Source organism: Rhinolophus hipposideros (assembly GCF_964194185.1).
Source record: "Rhinolophus hipposideros genome assembly, chromosome: 7".
NCBI classification, from domain to species: Eukaryota; Metazoa; Chordata; class Mammalia; order Chiroptera; family Rhinolophidae; genus Rhinolophus; species Rhinolophus hipposideros.
In genome coordinates, this window is record NC_138053.1 from 41,281,647 (window position 1) to 41,299,634 (window position 17,988).

Below are 17,988 nucleotides of genomic sequence, written 5' to 3' on the forward strand. Positions count from 1 at the left end.
TGTATGAAGTCGGGTTCGTTATTTAGCAAAGGAATATCTCATAGGCCCCAACAGTAACTACCGACGACTTCCAATTATTTTTCAAAACTAAGTAAGTTAGGCTACACTTTGTAGACGGCTTTGTCTCATTCAGAACAGGAAGCCTGAGAACAAGACGGGAAGGCAAACATTTCCCAGGGCCTGACTCTAGGTGGCTCACTTTCCTCACCTATAAACACAAAAGCTGATGACGTAACCGCACCTCGCCGCCCAGGGGATTTTCTCCAGGGTTTTGCGTCTTCTGCAGAAGTCTAGAGGCTTTCGCAGGACGACTAATAGGGGTAGTACAATTTTCTAACACCTAGATGTTAACACGGTGCTTTTGGGCGTCCTTCCCCACCCTACAAACATCCAGATGAAGCAAGAAAAGACAAGCACACCAGCCCGACAAATCCTCAACACGTCCCCCACTCAATGCTTTCTAGAAGAGTTTTGGCAGCGCTATGTAGACAAAGGACAACGACGCAGGCAGCAGATCGCCCCGGGTCGCCAGGATAGCCTGACGACTCGGCCGGGGGAGCTCCGCTGCCGGGGGACCCGGCGGGACCCAAGGTGAGGAGGACGGGGAGGGGCTGGAGCTCGGACCCCGCCCCCGGGTCCCGGCGGCGTCTCTGCGCCTGCGCACCCGGCGGAGGCCTGTGGTGGGCGGGGCTCTCCTCACGCCCCAGCCCTCCGCCTCCTCCCCCGCCCCTTCCCACCTCCGCCCACTGGACGCGATGACGCACGGCAGGTTTGCGGACGTGGCGGCGGCGCAAGGTCCGGAAGACCGAGTCGTTGATCGCGGTTGCGGTGGCGGCGGCGGCGGCGGCGGCTGGGGAGGAGGACCGCGGGGGCAGCCAGAAACGGAGGCTCGGTCATGAACTTTCCCGGGACGGCAGCGGCGGCGGACCTGGCAGCCGTTTGCTCGTCGCGTCCCCCTCGCTAACGGGACAGGTAAAGATGGCGGCGCGCGGTGGGGAGTGGCTCGGTCCCGGACGGCGGGTTTGGGCCCCAGCCGCACCCTCGCAGGGGGGCGACGCGGGGCCCTCGGCCGCAGGTGTAGCAGGGGCTGCTGGACGAGACCTGTGAGACGTCCCCAGCCAAAGCCCCTGATACACGGTAGGGGAAACTGAGGCGCAGAGGAAGCACTCCTACGTGCCCGATTCTCGGAGCGACGAATTTTCCACCCAAACGCTGTATTTCCCCTCACAACTTCGTGTCTGTGTTGAATGTTCGCCGAGGACATCCTGTCATACCGTCCACGTGTGATGGTGTGACAGAAATCTGAGGTTCAGTCATCACGGGGTCACCGAGGAAGGAAAACGAGACGTGTGGAGTGGAGAGGGCGGCAGGTTCTTAAAACCTGGATTGGCTCTGGAGGATACGAGCCCTGTGATGTAGTACGAGGTGGATGACTACCTTGTACTGGATTGTTCCCGGTTTCCGGGAGTGTCAACGCGAAACGCCCAGCAGCGGCTATTAGGCAGGACGGAGGTGTTTGGGAAACCACGTGCACTCACGGGCTGCGCCCATGGACGCTCTGACTCCGTTATCAGCCGGTGCTCTTTGCGACTGCTTGTGATCTAGTAGCAGGCGAGCCCGTTTCAGTTTTCGGAAGACAGGTTTCCTGCTTTTTTTTTTTTTTTTTCCCCTTGCCCAAAGAGAATTAAGACAGGTGAAGAGCATTGAGTCAGAGGACTTGAGTACTGTGGTCTTTCTAATCTATACAGTTGGCTCAGGTAATTAATTATCTGCCGGGGCCAAAGTCTCGCTTTTCGCGTGGATCAGACACCCAGCCAGTTCTTGATTATTCAGAAACAAACACCACCGGTTTATGGTACGCTGCTGCCGGCATTTCGTGACGACGGGGAGTGAAGAGAGACAGTTGTTCAGCCTTTGAATATTATTTAGCAAGTATCACGGAGAGAGGTCGATGTAAACATCTAAGAGGGCTTTTGGGCACAACTCCATGACTTTCAGCTGTATACTAAGCAAGTTGGGGGTTCTAAGAACAAATTATGAGCGAGAAAACGTGTAAAGGGCAGCCTACTGGGTTAGTAGTATCCGCCATGTGTAAGTTATATTAAGTGGTTATTAACTTTTTAAAGTCATGGACACTTTTTGAGGATATGAAAACAATATTCTCCCCAGGAAAATGCACATATGTATAAAATGTGTCTCTGAATCCACAGGATTCTTACACATTTCCTAGATGAAAGACAGGATAGAAAAGACTTGGTTAAATAAGTGGAAATAAAACTTACCTATTTTAGGCGGGTAGCTTTCTTGAGTTTGCTGGCTGTCAAGTTAGGAATCTCAGTTCATGGTAATAAATAATGTAACACCTGGAGGAAAAGGTGAAATCTACTTTATAGCTATCATCTATGTTACCTGAATTGAAACTCATTTTTGAGTTTTTAAAACATAATGTTGCCATAGAGCAGTCAGTAAATCGGTTTCAAGGGTTGGATTCAATTATGTGAAATAATTCCAAAAATTTTGTAAGTATAGAAAGTACAATCTGTTGTCATCCATATTACAAATTCAGACTTTTGGAGTTGGTCTTTTCTGACTTTTTTTTTTTCTTTTCCACGTGGTGCTTGTCCCTAATATTCACAACTGAACTAAGCCCATTGAGACATTATTTTGCTATGGCTTCCGTGACCAGCATGGTTTCCTCCTCTGAACACTCCTTTCTTCCCATGTTGACTATCCTTCACCCAGGTCCTAAATAATAGCAGTTCTTCAAAGCTCAATAAGACCCTCTTTTCTCATTCTGTACTCTCTAGGTAATCTCATCTACTCCCATAGCTTCAAGTTTTCCACCTATGTGCAAGTTGAGGCATGAAATTATATCTAACCCAGACCTTTCTGAATTTGACTAGATAGCCCTCTGGGCTACTTGATACTCATTTGGGCTGCCTTAGAGTTTATAATTATATTCACTGCGCCCTTCACCAAAGCTTTTCTTCCAATGTTCCCCATCTTGAATGGCACCACAACATTTACTCTTATCAAATCAGAAATCTTAGCATGATTCTTCTTTCCACTGTTCCTATCTGAGCCATATTATTAAGTCCTAAGTATTTTCTCTCCAAAATGCCTCTTTCTGCCTGTTCACTTTTTTCCATCTTTCACAGCAAAAACTGAAAGCAATCCTTTCTTATGTGAACAATTAATATGAAGCTAAAACTGTCAATGTGGAATTAGTTTATGTTCTCGTATTTGTTTTAATAGACCAACTTGAAGGTGAGTTGAGAGTATGCAATTAAACAAAAAGTGTTAATTGACATAAGTTTTTAACTTAGGTCAGCTCTCAGACTTACAGTGTTTTTTTCTGAAATAGAAATGTATGTGGTGACCTAAAATCTGTTCAGTCTTTATCAACCGTAAATTGATTTTGATGAGTACTTTAGTAAGTTAAAGTTTGGTGAAAAGCTTCTACAGAAGAAAAATCCCTGGTTGAAAGCAAAATCATGACCTCTATAGAAGATACCTACTGCACTAAATATACTCTCACATCAGCATGATACAGGAAGGTAGGTAGGAATACAAAAGATTTTTCAATTCCACATGAACTTAAAATGCAGAACAAGCCACAAAGTTTTGGGTTCATAAAAATATTGTGTTTGTGTACCTATAAAAAATTTGATTCTATCAGAACTGTAAATTGCACATATATGATCACAAGTTCTTAAGACCTAATACAAAATTATCTAATATTTTTCACATACTCAGAATAAGGGGAACTTTATTTTCTTGATCTAAAAAAATTATAGCAATCTATCCTTGTTAAAATGAAATCACCCTCATGTTTTATGATATATGGTCTATAAAAATGGATTACTTGTTTATCCCATCCATTGTCTCCACTACCAAATATGTTCACTGTATTTCAACAGCTATAAAACTTGAACCTAAGTTTTTAAATAACTAAAACTATCCTTTAAAAAAAAAAAGAAAAGGTAAAGTGTCCTGAATGTAAGATTCTTGGAAATCAGTCAAGTGGATCAACTACATTACAGTTTTCTCTGTCTTCTTTCCCAGATTTTGACATTATGGCAGGGAGGCATCAGAATCGTAGCTTTCCTCTTCCAGGAGTTCATTCAAGTGGTCAAGTACATGCATTTGGAAATTGTATGGAGAGTGATGTGTTGGAGGAGGATGCTGAGGTGTATGAGCTTCGATCAAGAGGAAAAGAGAAAATCCGAAGAAGTACATCAAGAGATAGACTCGATGACATTATAGTATTAACAAAAGATATACAGGAAGGAGATACTTTAAATGCCATAGCCCTTCAGTACTGTTGTACGGTAAGTTCTAATTTGATTTTGCATAATGCAATCTAAAATAAATTATTTATTCAGTGCCATTTTATGTTGTATTTTCCTTCCCTCTCCACTCCACCATCCCTCGTTTTTTCTTCTTTCCATAGAAATCTGTATCATGTTGGTGGAGGTTAACTTTTTAGATTGTTAAATGAATACTTGAATTTCCTCTTATTTCTAAATCCTATTTTTAATACTGAAATTCTATTTTTAATACTGAAGAACACCCAAATGTGTTATTTTTTCCTCCTCAGTCCAAGTTTTAAGAGAATGTAGAAGTATATTAGGAAGTTTTTCCTACCCATTTCCTGAGGTAACACACTTGTGTTTCTTTCCATACTTTTTTTGTGCTTTTAAATGTGTGTGTGTGTGTGTACTCACATATATATCCATATATATTCATATATGCAAATATACACATATACAAATAAATACATATATATGGATATATTTAAAATACTTGGAAGGTTGGTGATTATTGTGGTTTTTAAAATTGGTTTATATTATGCCTATTACTCTTCAAGTTGCCTTTGCCTTTTTTCATTTCTTAGCATGTAAGACTTAGGATATCCCTCAAAGTCTTATTGATCTAACTCATTATTTTATATAGCTATATAATACTCCACAGTATAGATGTACCATAATCATTAAGCCATTTTCCTACTTAGGGATAGTCAGGATTTTCCCCATGTTTTACATTCTGCTGTGAATATATATCATCACAACTGTATCTTTTCAATGGAGGTGCTTTTATTTGTGTAGACTAGATTCCCAAAAGTGAGACTGATAGATAAAAGGAAAGGTATATTTTTTATTTTAGTAGACATTAAACTGTTTAAACCCATTTAATATCTATGTCGTTATGTCCATCTTGCATCCTTAGCATGAATCTGTTTTCTTGTAAACACACTGATATGGAAACTATCTAGAACATTGGTTTTCAAACTTTTTGTTCTCATACTCCCAGTAGAGTTTTAAAATGTACCATGTACCTCTTTGCATATATTAAAGCGAACTTCTGAAGTAATTCCTAATGATATAGTTACAAAGGATGTAATTTCTAGAATGTTGTCAATATTGACATTTAAAAAATAAGACTATAGAATACCCTTTAAATGTATGCATGGAATTTTTAATACTACCAGGATTTACTACCTGAAATCATTCAAATAATATGTGTGTGTACACACACACACACACACACACACACAGTTTTTTTAATAGCATGAAATTTTGTATCATTTTTTCTTTTTACTCTGTTAATATTTTTATCCTTCCCCTCAAAATCTTTTATAATGGAAAGAATTTTTATACTTGAAAATGGTTTATGATTACCTGTTATAGTTATCTGCAATAGAAACATATTTATAAACATATATAAATATATATAAATTTAAATTGAATTTTAAAAAGTCTTATGATCATGAGATTGTTATGTATTATTTTTTCTTAATAATTATAGCAATTATTCACAATTGATCAAAAAATGTTACAAATTTTGATTTAAAAATTTAATAAAATATTTTATTGAAATGCATTTCTTGATGAAGTCAAGAGCTGGGGTTTTTTTTGCAATGCATGTATGGCAATACTATACATTATTAAATCAGAAAATATCTGATTTCATTTTTTAATGCAAATACGTGAATATGTGGTTTGTAGAGAAATAAGACCACTGAGAAATAAATTACAGAATGTGCCATAAAATGTCAATGATGGAAAGTAATCAAAATTGAAAATTAGGGGCAAGGCTAAAACTATCACGTGGTGATCCAAGAGATGAGTGTGGTCCAGTAGCTTCATTTAAACAGACATTAGTTTTCCTTTCATGAACCTGGAAAATTTTCTAAGAAAAAGAGAAATTTGAAGTGCTATCTGAATGATTAAAAATAGGTTACATTTCCAATGTGATAGGTGAAAAGGAGAAAGTATTTCGGGCAAATAACAGTGATATGGAGAAAATTACAAGGGGGAGATAATTAAGGTGAACAATACAGGGAGTTGAATAGGTGTTTCAGAAATGAGTATCATAGATTGATTGGAATGAAGTACTTTGAGATAACTGAGGAAAAGTTTGACCCATATAATAAGAACACCACTGTACGGTTTTAACTAGAGTACTGAAAAATGGTGAGGGAGGCTGCTGGTGAATTGGAGGGGACCCAATAAAGAAGATGTTAGAATAATTCAAATGAAGATGATCAGGGTTTAGGCTAAAATATCTGTTAGTAAGAATAGAGGAGAAGCTGACAGAAAATGCATTTGGAGAAATCACATGATGTACCAGCTGATTCCTTATTTGATTCCTTATTTAGAATGAAGAATGATGAAAGGCAATTAGTTTAACATTAGAGGAAAGATGGCATTGGCTATAAGGAAAATTGATACAACACAGGGAGTTAAGATAATTAAATATCAACTAGCAAAAAAGCTTAACCTTACTAAAGGATTTATCATTTAAAAAATACAGTGGTGCTGTAATTCCATTTATGGCATTGGCTATAAGGAAAATTGATACAACACAGGGAGTTAAGATAATTAAATATCAACTAGCAAAAAAGCTTAACCTTGCTAAAGGATTTATCATTTAAAAAATACAGCCGTGCTGTAATTCCATTTATAAATATTCAGTGATAAGAATTATGAAAAATATGCCGGTTATAAAACAGGAATAAGAAACTAAAAAGGCCAAGGTTGGAATCCTATATGCAACCAAGCAAGTTAGCAGAACACAGAAAATATAGGAATATTCAGAGAAATAACCTAAGGAGAGACTAAATCTTGGAAACCTAGTTCAGAAAGAGTATTGAGCAGTTATTAGAATATAACCAAGCAAAAGAACATTTAAAGAGAATAGGGTCAGGCTTTGGGGTTTTGTCAACAAGTCTTCATTTGCCTTAAGAAAAAATAGTCTCGAGGTAGTAAAAATGACAAAGTGCCCTTTATCTTTACTGTCTCATCTCCCAGTTACTCTTCAATCCTTTCTCCCTCCTCCTGCCACACATACACTTTAAGGGAATTGATTTTTCCAACAAGAACTCTCAGTCTTCAGACATGATCAGTAATCTGCCATTGATCAAGTTCACCACTCCTAAAAACTCTGTTGGACCTTGATTCTTCTACAGGTTTCTGATTTTCCTATTAATATTTAATAATAGTTAACATTTGCATAGTTTGCTATATATCACTATTCTAAATGTCTTTCATACATTTTAATTCATTAGTCTTTACAACAACCCTATATGTTGCTTTTTTTTTTTTTTTTTTTTACAGGTAGCAGATATCAAGAGGGTTAACAATCTCATCTGCGATCAAGACTTTTTTGCCCTTAGGTCTATCAAAATACCAGTAAAAAAGTTTAGTTCATTGACTGAAACACTTTATCCTCCAAAAGGAAGACAGGCTTCACATCCATCATCTGTTCAATACGTTCCGGAACAGCAGGAAATTCTGCCACCTAATGATTCTCTTTCTTCCAGTGAGTCAGCTGGTAGCTTTTTAAAAGAAGTGGACCGAGACATAGAGCAAATAGTAAAATGTACAGACACCAAAAGAGAGAACCTTAACGAGGTGGTGTCTGCCTTAACAGCAGCACAAGTACGTTTTGAACCTGATAATAAAAACATTCAACGTAAGGATCCTTATTATGGAGCAGACTGGGGAATAGGGTGGTGGACAGCTGTAGTGATAATGTTGATAGTAGGCATAATAACACCAGTATTTTACTTGCTGTATTATGAAATTTTAGCTAAAGTGGATGTTAGTCACCATTCAACAGTGGATTCTTCACATTTGCATTCAGGAGTCACACCCCCATCACAGCAGAGAGAAATGGACAATGGAATTGCTCCAACTAAAGGAATGCCCTTTGTTCAACAAGATGATCATAAACTATATAGTCATGATTCTCAGTCACCTGCTGCTCAACACAAAACATAGCATTAACTCATAACAATGTTAAGGATCACAGGTACATCTGGAATGTCGTGAATCAATTATATTCAGTAACCACTTCAGAGGCAGAATTTAGGGAAGTTTGAAGATGCTTTTGTTTTTCACCTTTGAGCCATCTACAAATGGATCAAGTACAAAATCCCTGCAGTTGCTGGTTATTTATATTGAGAGCAGTAAATCCATATATCTGTTTTATCAATACTTAAAGCAGAAATTAATTAAATGGTATCTACTAGGAAGTTCTTAACTTGGAAAACCCATCATTTTTCTTATTCAAAATTGGTTGTTTAAATTTTATTTTTAAGAAATAATTTTTGGTTTAAGGCTATTAGTTAATAAACAGAATAATGATAGCATCAGATACCTGCAACTGAAGAAAATTTACTCCTGTGAACCATCAAAATAGTTGCAAAAAAAGTTTGACTAAAATAATTTATGATAGCACACAGTTAATACTCCATGGAAACTTTGAAAACAAGTTTAGCACATAATGCTATGAAACATAAGTAGGAACAGAAGTGGGAAAGTAATGTATGTAATAATGTCTGTAATAGAGGCTAAGACATAGAGTAAATATTTTTTAGCCCTGAAGATAATGTGTATGGTTGGGAAGTTGCCATTTAATCACTAGAACACTGGATTAGGTAAAGACCTAAAAGAAATCTTTGTCTCTTAAAGAATGCTGCCTCTGCTTCTGTTTTTTAAGTGATTATATTTGTCTCTGATATTTGAAAGCACTTTTGTAATTTTTGATGAAAAGTGTTATACATGGACAGATTAGCATTGAGACAGTAACTATATACTGTGATAAATTGTTGCTATGTTATATGTGGTAACATGCCTTAATTGCATTTAATGCCTTATGTGTAATCTAAGTTTTAAAATTAAAGTTAGGCATTATTTCATATGGTTCTATCAGATTCATAACATAGGCTGTACAAATTCATCTCCACCTTCACTGTCAAGCACAAATTAATGGGGTCAACACAAATTTTCATTGCCTCTGAAGTCTGTTGCAGAAAATGGTTCATTAAGCAAAAGCAGTAATCTAGAGACCTTTTGCCTTAGCAAGAACAGGCACGTTGCTTTTTTTATTGACTCCTTAACCTGTTTTTCAAAGAGAAAGTGTCCAACATATACCTTTTTCTCCCTGAACTGTAGCATAGAATTGGAGAACAGAGGCCAAAGATTTATGAATTGGTTGAAAGGGCTTGATAGTGCCACTTTTTAAGATCTGTGGATCTGCTAGATAAGAAGCATTTGCATACTGATCCCATCATTTAATTTTTAAAAGTATGTTTTTAAAAATGTAACCAGAATGATTCATTAGAAGTAAGATTTGGCGTCTGGATTGCGGTTTTGTATAATAAAGTATGTACCTTAAGATCTATAATACCACCTCATTTTCTGGGCATTATTTCCTAATTTTAATGTTTCAGCTTTTTGACCAATTTGCATTTCAAACTCCAATCTTGATACATCATGGGATGAATGTACCTTCAGTAGCAAAGTTTCATAAAAAGGAAGAACAGAGAAATCAAATATTAAAACCTTTGCGTATATTTGAGGGACTTAGACAATTACCAAAAAGTGTTAATATGGAAGTTGCAGCAAGTTGATTTTTTGAATAACTCTTTTAGTTTAAAATTTTAAAAATTGTTTTAATGTGCCTTGGGCATCTTGAAAAGAGGAATATGATCTTTCTAATTTATGCTCAGTGTTAACTTGGTCAGTTTACATTGTATTTATTAAGCCTGCTGAAAAATCAAGTTTGAGGGAAGAAAATACAGATTGTTTTAGAGTAGAATGGGGCTGTATGGCCTTTCAAGAACTTTGTATACATCAGATTGATGAAATTATGGAGAGTCAGTGATTCCTTTTTGCTAGTGGTACTTTGAAATTGTGATAGAGGTCTGATTTCCAGGATATGTCACTTATTTTTAAAGTAGTGAGGTGTATGCTATGTACTTGCTGATTAAAAACCATTTCTGTCTTGCAAAATATCCTGTTCCTTGAAGGAAATATAACATCCTTATACAAAATCAGGCAGTTTCCTTTTTCTGTATATTTGAATTATATATTTTAATTGAATGCAATTTGAATTATATATAATTCTATATGTTATATATAGAATTAGAGTCTAAATGTCATTTTTAAAAGAAAAATTCCTAAGCATTTAATAGGTGCAGAATAATTTTAGCTTTTAAAAAGTACTAATACACATCAAAATTTGTAGCAAATGCAGGTTACTTTGTAAAACTTAATAAAATAAGAAATTGTTATTGTTGGACATTGTGGACATTAATTGTATTGAAACACTTAATTTGAAATTACTCTGAGGCTTCATATTAAAGGATATATATGTATAGTATACGTAAAAGTAACAGAACTGAATCATTATATTTGGTTCACTTAAAAAATTGGAGTTGTGAGGAAAATCAGCTATTTTTAGGGCTTTTTTTAAATTAAAGTCTGGGTACAATGGTTAAGGTTGTTTTGAACAAATGGATGTCATTTAAGATATACTGATGATAGAGTCTGCTGGCCACATGAAGAATTTAGAAGACTGCAATGTTAAATTCTCCTGAGGGCTTTTGTTTTTTAAAGCTTTTCTTTTTCTGGACTCTATTTGCTGTTCAGTGGCCTGAAGAGTTTTTTTTTAAATGAACCACTACTTAGCAGTTAGTTCTTTTTAAAAAGTATCTACTTCTAAAATTACCTACTTGGGAATATGAAGGATACAGTTAAAATTTTAGAAATATGAAGCAAGGATCCAGTCAGTGTTATAGGGTGAAAGTGTAATTTTTAGAAATATTTATTTAAATGGTGCATTATGATGGAAATCATTATTTTGAATTACAACAATGTTGCTCAGGAAGTCAGTATTTTTTTTCCAAGTATGTGCATATTGCACTGTTAGAGCATAGAAATGTCTGCATTATATAATTCTTTCTACATGCAAAAACTATAAATCTTTTGTATAATGTATTTTACACAAATGCAGAATGGAATTGTAGAACTTAATGTTAGCATGTTCACCTGTAAAACTGGGTTTTAAAAGTTTTTGTCCCTTATTTTTCATATTTTAAAAGATCTTCAGAATATAATAAAGTTTCTATTTTATTCAATCTAAAATGGAAGCTGGTGAATTTAATTGAATAAAGCAAACGTTTTCTCCTCCTCTTTCAAACTATTTGAAATAGAGCTATTATGTTAAGATAGATCAAGTTGCCACCCCCCTTGTTACACTGAAACAAAATCCACTGGATTATTTATAGGATGAAATGAAATGAAAACAAATTTTAGATGAATGTTCTCTGGGGGATCTTGGATGTCAGGGAAGAAGACCTCATAAGGCAAGGTCCCTGACTTAGCAAGTTGTGGATCAGTCATAATAACAATATGCTCTATATGTAAATTTTATGAAACATCTACTTCAAGAATATTCATTTTCAAAAATTAACAGAGTAGCAAAAAAAACGAGAAAATTATTTGGGGCTTTTATTTAATGGAGGAATTTAATAGTGTAATTTTTTTCATTTTTAAAGTCACCTTGATCTTAAAATTGTATGTAATTTTTTTGTATAAGAAGAAAGTTTTTACTATAGAGCTTTTAACCGTACATAGCAAGGCAAAGCTTGACATTTTTGAGGTAGTGAGGAAGGAAAGATTAACATCCTCTGAATGTGTTAGCATTCTCTAGTACGCAGTGTCCATGATCCCAGAGATTCCGCTAATATTACACTCTGCCAAATCTTAGTTTATCACTTGAACCACTTAGAGTTTTGTTAGTGGTGGTGGTGGTTCAAGAGTATTTGATAGTAGCATTGCTGCTTAGTATACAGTTATTTTACCAGGTAAAATCCATATTAGTTTTCTCTAATATATTTAAGTAGGTTCAAAATAAAACAATATTAAAACTTAATGTGTAAGAATTTAATGTGTAAACAGCACAAAATAAGCATTATAGCAACAAAACAGTCTTGCATGTTATACGGCGATTTTAAAGACACTTCATCAATAAATAGTTTATATATGAGGTTATCTATGCATTAAAGTTTACCTTCCCATGGAATAACTTCACAGTCTCTGAGATCTTAAACCACAAAAACAAGATTCATTCTGGCAAAAGCAACCTGCAAATACTTTCTGCCTGTTCTCTACTTTAAACTTGTAGAGATCTGTCCATAGGGGAAGACTGCACTTCAGGGAGATGGCTGTGGTTTCCCAGAGCAAATCCTTGCCCAAAGGGCTGTGTTACCATCTTGCAGGATTAAAATAGTGGAGACAGATTGAAAGCTAGGGAAAAAAAAATACCTGTATCTTTGGTGTATTTGCCATATTCAAGCAATTGTCAGATTTACAATAAGGCAAGTAAACAACCACAGAGATAAGCCAAAAATGGTATTTGGCTAAGGTACTAAGTAAAGAAGTGAGAGCATAAAACAGCTATGTTAATTACAATCCACCATCCTCAATGACTATTTGCCCATTGCAACCCAAACTTTAAGTGAGGTTTCCACTCTAGATATAGTAGAATGCTGCTTTATAGTAGACCTATTCATGTTTTCCATTTTGAATCTTAAAAATTTTTATAAGCTCCTTTAAACAAGAAATAATTCACATATGATCAACATAGCACTGAACTAATAATGGCCCGCCCACCCATCTTGAATTATCTGTGGAAGTATTACAATTTTACATGATCTTTGTTCCTGAGAAAGCCATGTTATAAAATGACATAAGACTATAAATATTCCCCCTCAAGATGGGAAATCATTAATTTTGTGAGGAAAACAGGTTTGTTTCTCAAAACAGTGTTTTCAATCACTGTACAAGCTAGATTTTAGAGGGCAATACCAAATTTAAATTGTATTATCGTTGCTATCTGCTAAGAGAATGAATACATACAGTAGTAAATTTTGGTTGGTGGTTAAACAATTTTTATAGCAAATTGTTTACAAGCGAAGAAACTAAGGCACAGAAACCTTAACCAAGCTCAATATCAAGGTTGAGTTTAACAGTAAAGGCAGAAATAGAATCTGGGGTTCTGGTTCTTTGGGTAGAGGGTAATGAGTGATATCTTCCCAAAAGGGAAAAATAAATTTATTTCTTTTAGTATTAATAAATAATTTTTTGAAATATATGAATTCCCTTCAAAAATCTTTGGCATTTGTGTTTTTAGAGGCTAAGGTTTTTAGGTAACCCCCAACTCTTAAATATAAAGAGTCAGATAAGCTACTTTTTAATTAAAACATAAAACATTCATCTTAATTTCAAAATGACCTGAGTTTAATTCTGCACTGTTACATAAATCTGCTGGATAGCTATGAGTCTTTGAAATACTGTGTTTCCCCGAAAATAAGACCTAGCCGGACAAGCAGCTCTAACGCGTCTTTTGGAGCAAAAATTAATATAAGACCCAGTCTTCAGGTCTTATATAATCGAAGACCGGGTTTTATATTAATTTTTGCTCCAAAAGACGCATTAGAGCTGCTTGTCCGGCTAGGTCTTATTTTCGGAGAAACACTGTATAATAGAAGCCATTACACCTTACAGATTTCACATATGTATTCTGCAGTGAGATTTACATAACTAGAACCTACTCCACCTTTTATAAAGTACTAATTTCAATCAGATGTCTCAGTCTATTTTTCATAAGCCCAACGATTTGAAGATACCAAACTTACTATGGTGAAATGATGATTAACTCATATATTAGATGGTATGAAGTTATCCCCAAATTCAAGTCTCTTTAATATGCATCTCAGGTTTTTGCACTGGCTGAGTTGTTAGCTGTGAAATTTACATAGCTCTAATTGGCATCTTTCCCTGTATGTGTATTTTCAATCACAAAACTTCTAATCTCATATGTACTTATAAGAGCTCAGGTAGGTTTATGTAGTCATAATGTAGTAGCACAGAATATACCATGTAAAAGTTAAAAAGTAAAATTATTTTCAAGTTTCTTTGTTTTTAAAGTGCTGTATGTGCAGTATTAAATCAGCTTTCAGATTACAGAAATCCATTATGATGACCAGTGATAGTTTTTTTACAAAAGATCAGCAATTAAACAATAATTTGTTCAAGGATGAATACATAGATTAAAAGATGCAAAAACCCTTTAGGCACATTCTAATCTAAATATCACCAAAAAAACCCCACAAAATTTGCTTGAATGCTTAAGAGGGATAACAGGTACTGAGAAAGAATATCAGAATGTCAGAGACTAATTGGTAAGATAACTGGTACGTAAACTCAAAAGTGGTTCTGAATATTTTGGTAACAAATGTTACCAAACAAAAAAACAGGAACAAAAATAAAATACTTACTCATTCCTTATCAGAAATAGGAAAGAAGTCTGTCCAAATGTTCCAAAGCTGTATCATAAAAACAGTTTTTGAGAAATGTCATAGCTAGTAAGTTGCTTCATCCATGTTATCGTCACTGTCTGCACCAAAATCATCTCCATCTTCAAAGTATGAATTAATGTAGTCATTTTCCTAAGTGAAATGAATGATACAACCCTCAGTAAACCTCAAAATGAATGAGCAGTAACATGATTATTAAGGAACAATGTAGATTGTCCCTTTAAGTTTATAACTACCAAACTTAGGTAATAAAATACACCAGGCTTAAAAGAAGTCTGTTATGTCATATGCTTAGAAAACACATTAGCTTTCACTCACATCTATCTACATATACTGCTTTTTTCCCCAAGAGCACCACTTCCTCCTATTCTTAGTCACCAACTACCCTGTTTCTCTGAAAATAAGACCAGGTCTTATATTAAGATTTGCTCTAAAAGACACATTAGGGCTTATATTCAGGGGATGTCATCCTGAAAAATCATGCTCGGGCTTATTTTCCAGTTAGGTCTTATTTTCAGGGAAACATGGTACCTAAGAGAACACAAAGGGATGCCTATTACCCATGATACATCTAATTCATTACATCTTAGTGGAATGATACATGGTTTAGCTAAACTACTGAATACTTACTCCAAATAAATGAACAGACACTCGAGAAACAAAGCCGATTTACATTAACATTAGACTACAACAGAACTAAGGTTTTCAGTCACAATGCACAATGAGCATAAGCAAAGGGATGTTTGCTTCCTATCCAAAAAAAGGCCTCAAGATACCAACTCAAACCTAGAGTATGCTATATTCCATCCAGAGCCCCTCAACTTCCTTTAGGTTGGAAATATTCTAATTCTTATGGCAAAGTAAGACTATTATCCATATAAGTGACTGTGCTTTCTATCAAAAATTCAAATATTGAATCAATTCAGATATTGATTAAAAAAAATTTAAGAGCGTTATTAACTAACTGGAGTGTATGGGCTGCATTTGGATTCTGATTAAAACAAAATTTTTTTGAGACAATTGAAAAAATTTGATTACTGGCTTAATATTTGATTATATTAAGCAATTATATTCCATTGTGCTAAGTGTAATAATGATATTGTTATGTTGTTAATGAGTCCTCATTTTTGAGCACGTACTCAAATAGTTATGGATGAAATGACGCAATGCTTAGGCTTTGCTTTACAATAATCCAAGGAAGTCGGGGGAAAGGAGTGGATTGGGTGGATAAATGAGTGAATAAAAGATTGGTTATGGATTGATCATTGTTAAAGCTGAGTGATAAGTCTATGGGTGTTTAATAGTCATTAGGTTTTTGTACATGGTTGAAATTAACCACAATAAAAAGTTAACCTCCACATCTCTACTGTCTATAGCAGGAATTATGATAGAGTAACAAATAGAGGCTATTTCCAAAAGAAATAGCCTGGACATCAACTTATTTAATACACGGTGGGATTATATATATAAATTTACATAACCAACACAAGAAAGGTAACATATTATTCGGATAACTATTTCATTACTTTGTCTTCCCTAAACAGTAAATTTCTGTATCCAGCTAAGACCCTCACCGTTTCTAGGAAATTGGCCTGGCTTCTCTGGTACCAAGAAATTCAACAATGTCTGGACACCAGATGAGGCCAATGTACATGGGAGGCATGGCATGTTTGAGAGTTCAGTTGAGGCCACTGTATAAATGAGATCTTGGCAAGGACACTTGTGTGGAAAGATAAGCAAGCCATTTTGTACACGAAGGTGGAAATGAGTAAGGAAGGGATGTTCTACTGTTCCAAACTGAGCATATGCCACCTGTGTTTTGGACACGAGCACCTCCAAGTATATTCAGTGATTCACATTAGGTAATTTTATTAAGTTAGTAACGTTGATACAGGTATAAAGTGGGAACTTGCTCAAACTGATGGCTGAAATGGTTCTTGGGTTTCGTTTGAGCCCTTGCCTTTTTCTTTAATTACAATATTCAAACGATTGAATAAAGAAAAATGTCTGTATTTCCTCCACATTACATATAGGTGTTACATAGATAATCTGCTCCATATCTTCAATACAAAATGCTTATCAAATCCTCAGTACATCAGGTAAGGTAATTAGCATGAATTTTTCATTAATCAATTAACTGCTAAAAAGAGCAAAGAAGGCAACTTTAATAGAAAGGCTTTAACAGAGCTCCTGTTTCCATCCCTCACCCGGCCTCCCACTCAGAACACATATATCTATTAAAGTGGATTGTTGTTTATTTCCTGATGTTTGCTGTTCTCGTTAGGGGAGATCTTAATTTCAACACACCTCAAATCAAGGAGATTATAAAGAACATTCCAAAAGCCAATATTGTCTAGAATACTGGCCAATACCCACTCGAAGCTAATAGCATGCCACCATCCCCAAGGCCAATCGTGACAGCCAAAAATGGGTCCAGACATTACCAAATATCCTTTGGAGGGCAAAATCACCAATTGAGAATCACTGGTTTACAGCAACAAGCTTTCGAACATGATCCAACCCTGGTTCCTTCCAATCCAAGCAACTAACCTTTCTAAAATGGTTAGTGATCATACAAATATGATCATACTATTCCACCACTTAAAACTCTTCAATGGCTCCCCACAGCACTTAGGATAAAGCCACATTTCTCACTCAGTCTGGCATTCAAGACCCTTCACGTGTTTCTTCAGCTTCATCTCTCCACGTACCCTACTTACACTCTCTAGTCCAACCATACTGACTTACCTGGTCAACACTATTCTTATGCCACATTCTCATCACCACCAAGCCTTCTCCATGTTTTTCCCTCTATCTGCAAGTCTCCTCCCCTCCATTTCTCATCTTGAGCTGATTGACTCTTCAGATCTTATAAATTGTCTTGAGATATTTCCTTTGACATTCCTAAAATGGAGTTTGGTGCCCCTCTTACATGCTCCTATAGCATGCTATACTATTACAGCATAGCATTATTCACTGTATCATAACTGTCTCCATTCTCATCTGCCTCCCACTAGACCTAAGTCCTTGAGGGGAACTGTATCTTGATATTCTCTTTGCTTTGTATACTTCCAAGCATACACTTAGTATACAACCACTCCAGGGTGAATGAAAGAGAACTGAACATTACAGTCATAGGTATTATAGGGTAACTAAAATTTTGGATAAGGATTCAATCTCCAAGGGAGATTAGAGACAAAAAGAAGACCAAGGGAAGAACTCTGAAGAATACTGATATTTAAAGACTAGAAAGAAGATCTCAAAAGAGATCACGAAAAGGTACCATAAGTACAAGAAAAACAAGAAGTGTCACAAAA

General features: G+C 35.8%; 3 protein-coding genes across 6 annotated transcripts in view; 2 read left to right on the top strand and 1 right to left on the bottom strand.

Moving 5' to 3' along the window:
* Positions 1-269: 269 nt before the first annotated feature.
* LOC308499466 (uncharacterized protein) lies at positions 270-899 on the top strand (the record flags this gene model as incomplete). The annotated part of the gene is made up of 2 exons (XM_081052964.1): positions 270-591; positions 770-899. Exons 1-2 carry the CDS (start codon positions 395-397, stop codon positions 897-899), a joined length of 327 nt encoding a protein of 108 aa, XP_080909090.1. The 5' UTR covers positions 270-394.
* On the top strand, positions 746-11,431 carry LYSMD3 (LysM domain containing 3). Its single transcript, XM_081052963.1, has 3 exons — positions 746-972; positions 4,066-4,331; positions 7,620-11,431. The coding sequence occupies exons 2-3, from the start codon at positions 4,077-4,079 to the stop codon at positions 8,283-8,285; spliced, it is 921 nt and encodes a 306-aa protein (XP_080909089.1). The 5' UTR covers positions 746-972; positions 4,066-4,076; the 3' UTR covers positions 8,286-11,431.
* A 792-nt stretch (positions 11,432-12,223) lies between these two features.
* Positions 12,224-17,988, bottom strand: part of POLR3G (RNA polymerase III subunit G) — a 36,820-nt gene continuing 31,055 nt past the window's right edge. For 3 of the 4 annotated variants that reach the window (XM_081052967.1, XM_081052968.1, XM_081052966.1), the window contains exon 8: positions 12,224-14,803. In XM_081052967.1, coding sequence (XP_080909093.1) covers positions 14,717-14,803 — 87 coding nt within the window. In that variant the 3' untranslated portion in view covers positions 12,224-14,716. The remainder of the gene's footprint in view (positions 14,804-17,988) is intronic. The other variant, XR_013993599.1, reaches the window with a different exon arrangement.

Bases quoted from the DNA above. Each gene is read 5' to 3' on its own strand.
- LYSMD3 (XM_081052963.1), top strand. From the start codon at position 4,077: ATGGCAGGGAGGCATCAGAATCGTAGCTTTCCTCTTCCAGGAGTTCAT. The intron at 4,332-7,619 runs GTAAGTTCTAAT...TTTTTTTTACAG, and splicing joins CCCTTCAGTACTGTTGTACG to GTAGCAGATATCAAGAGGGT.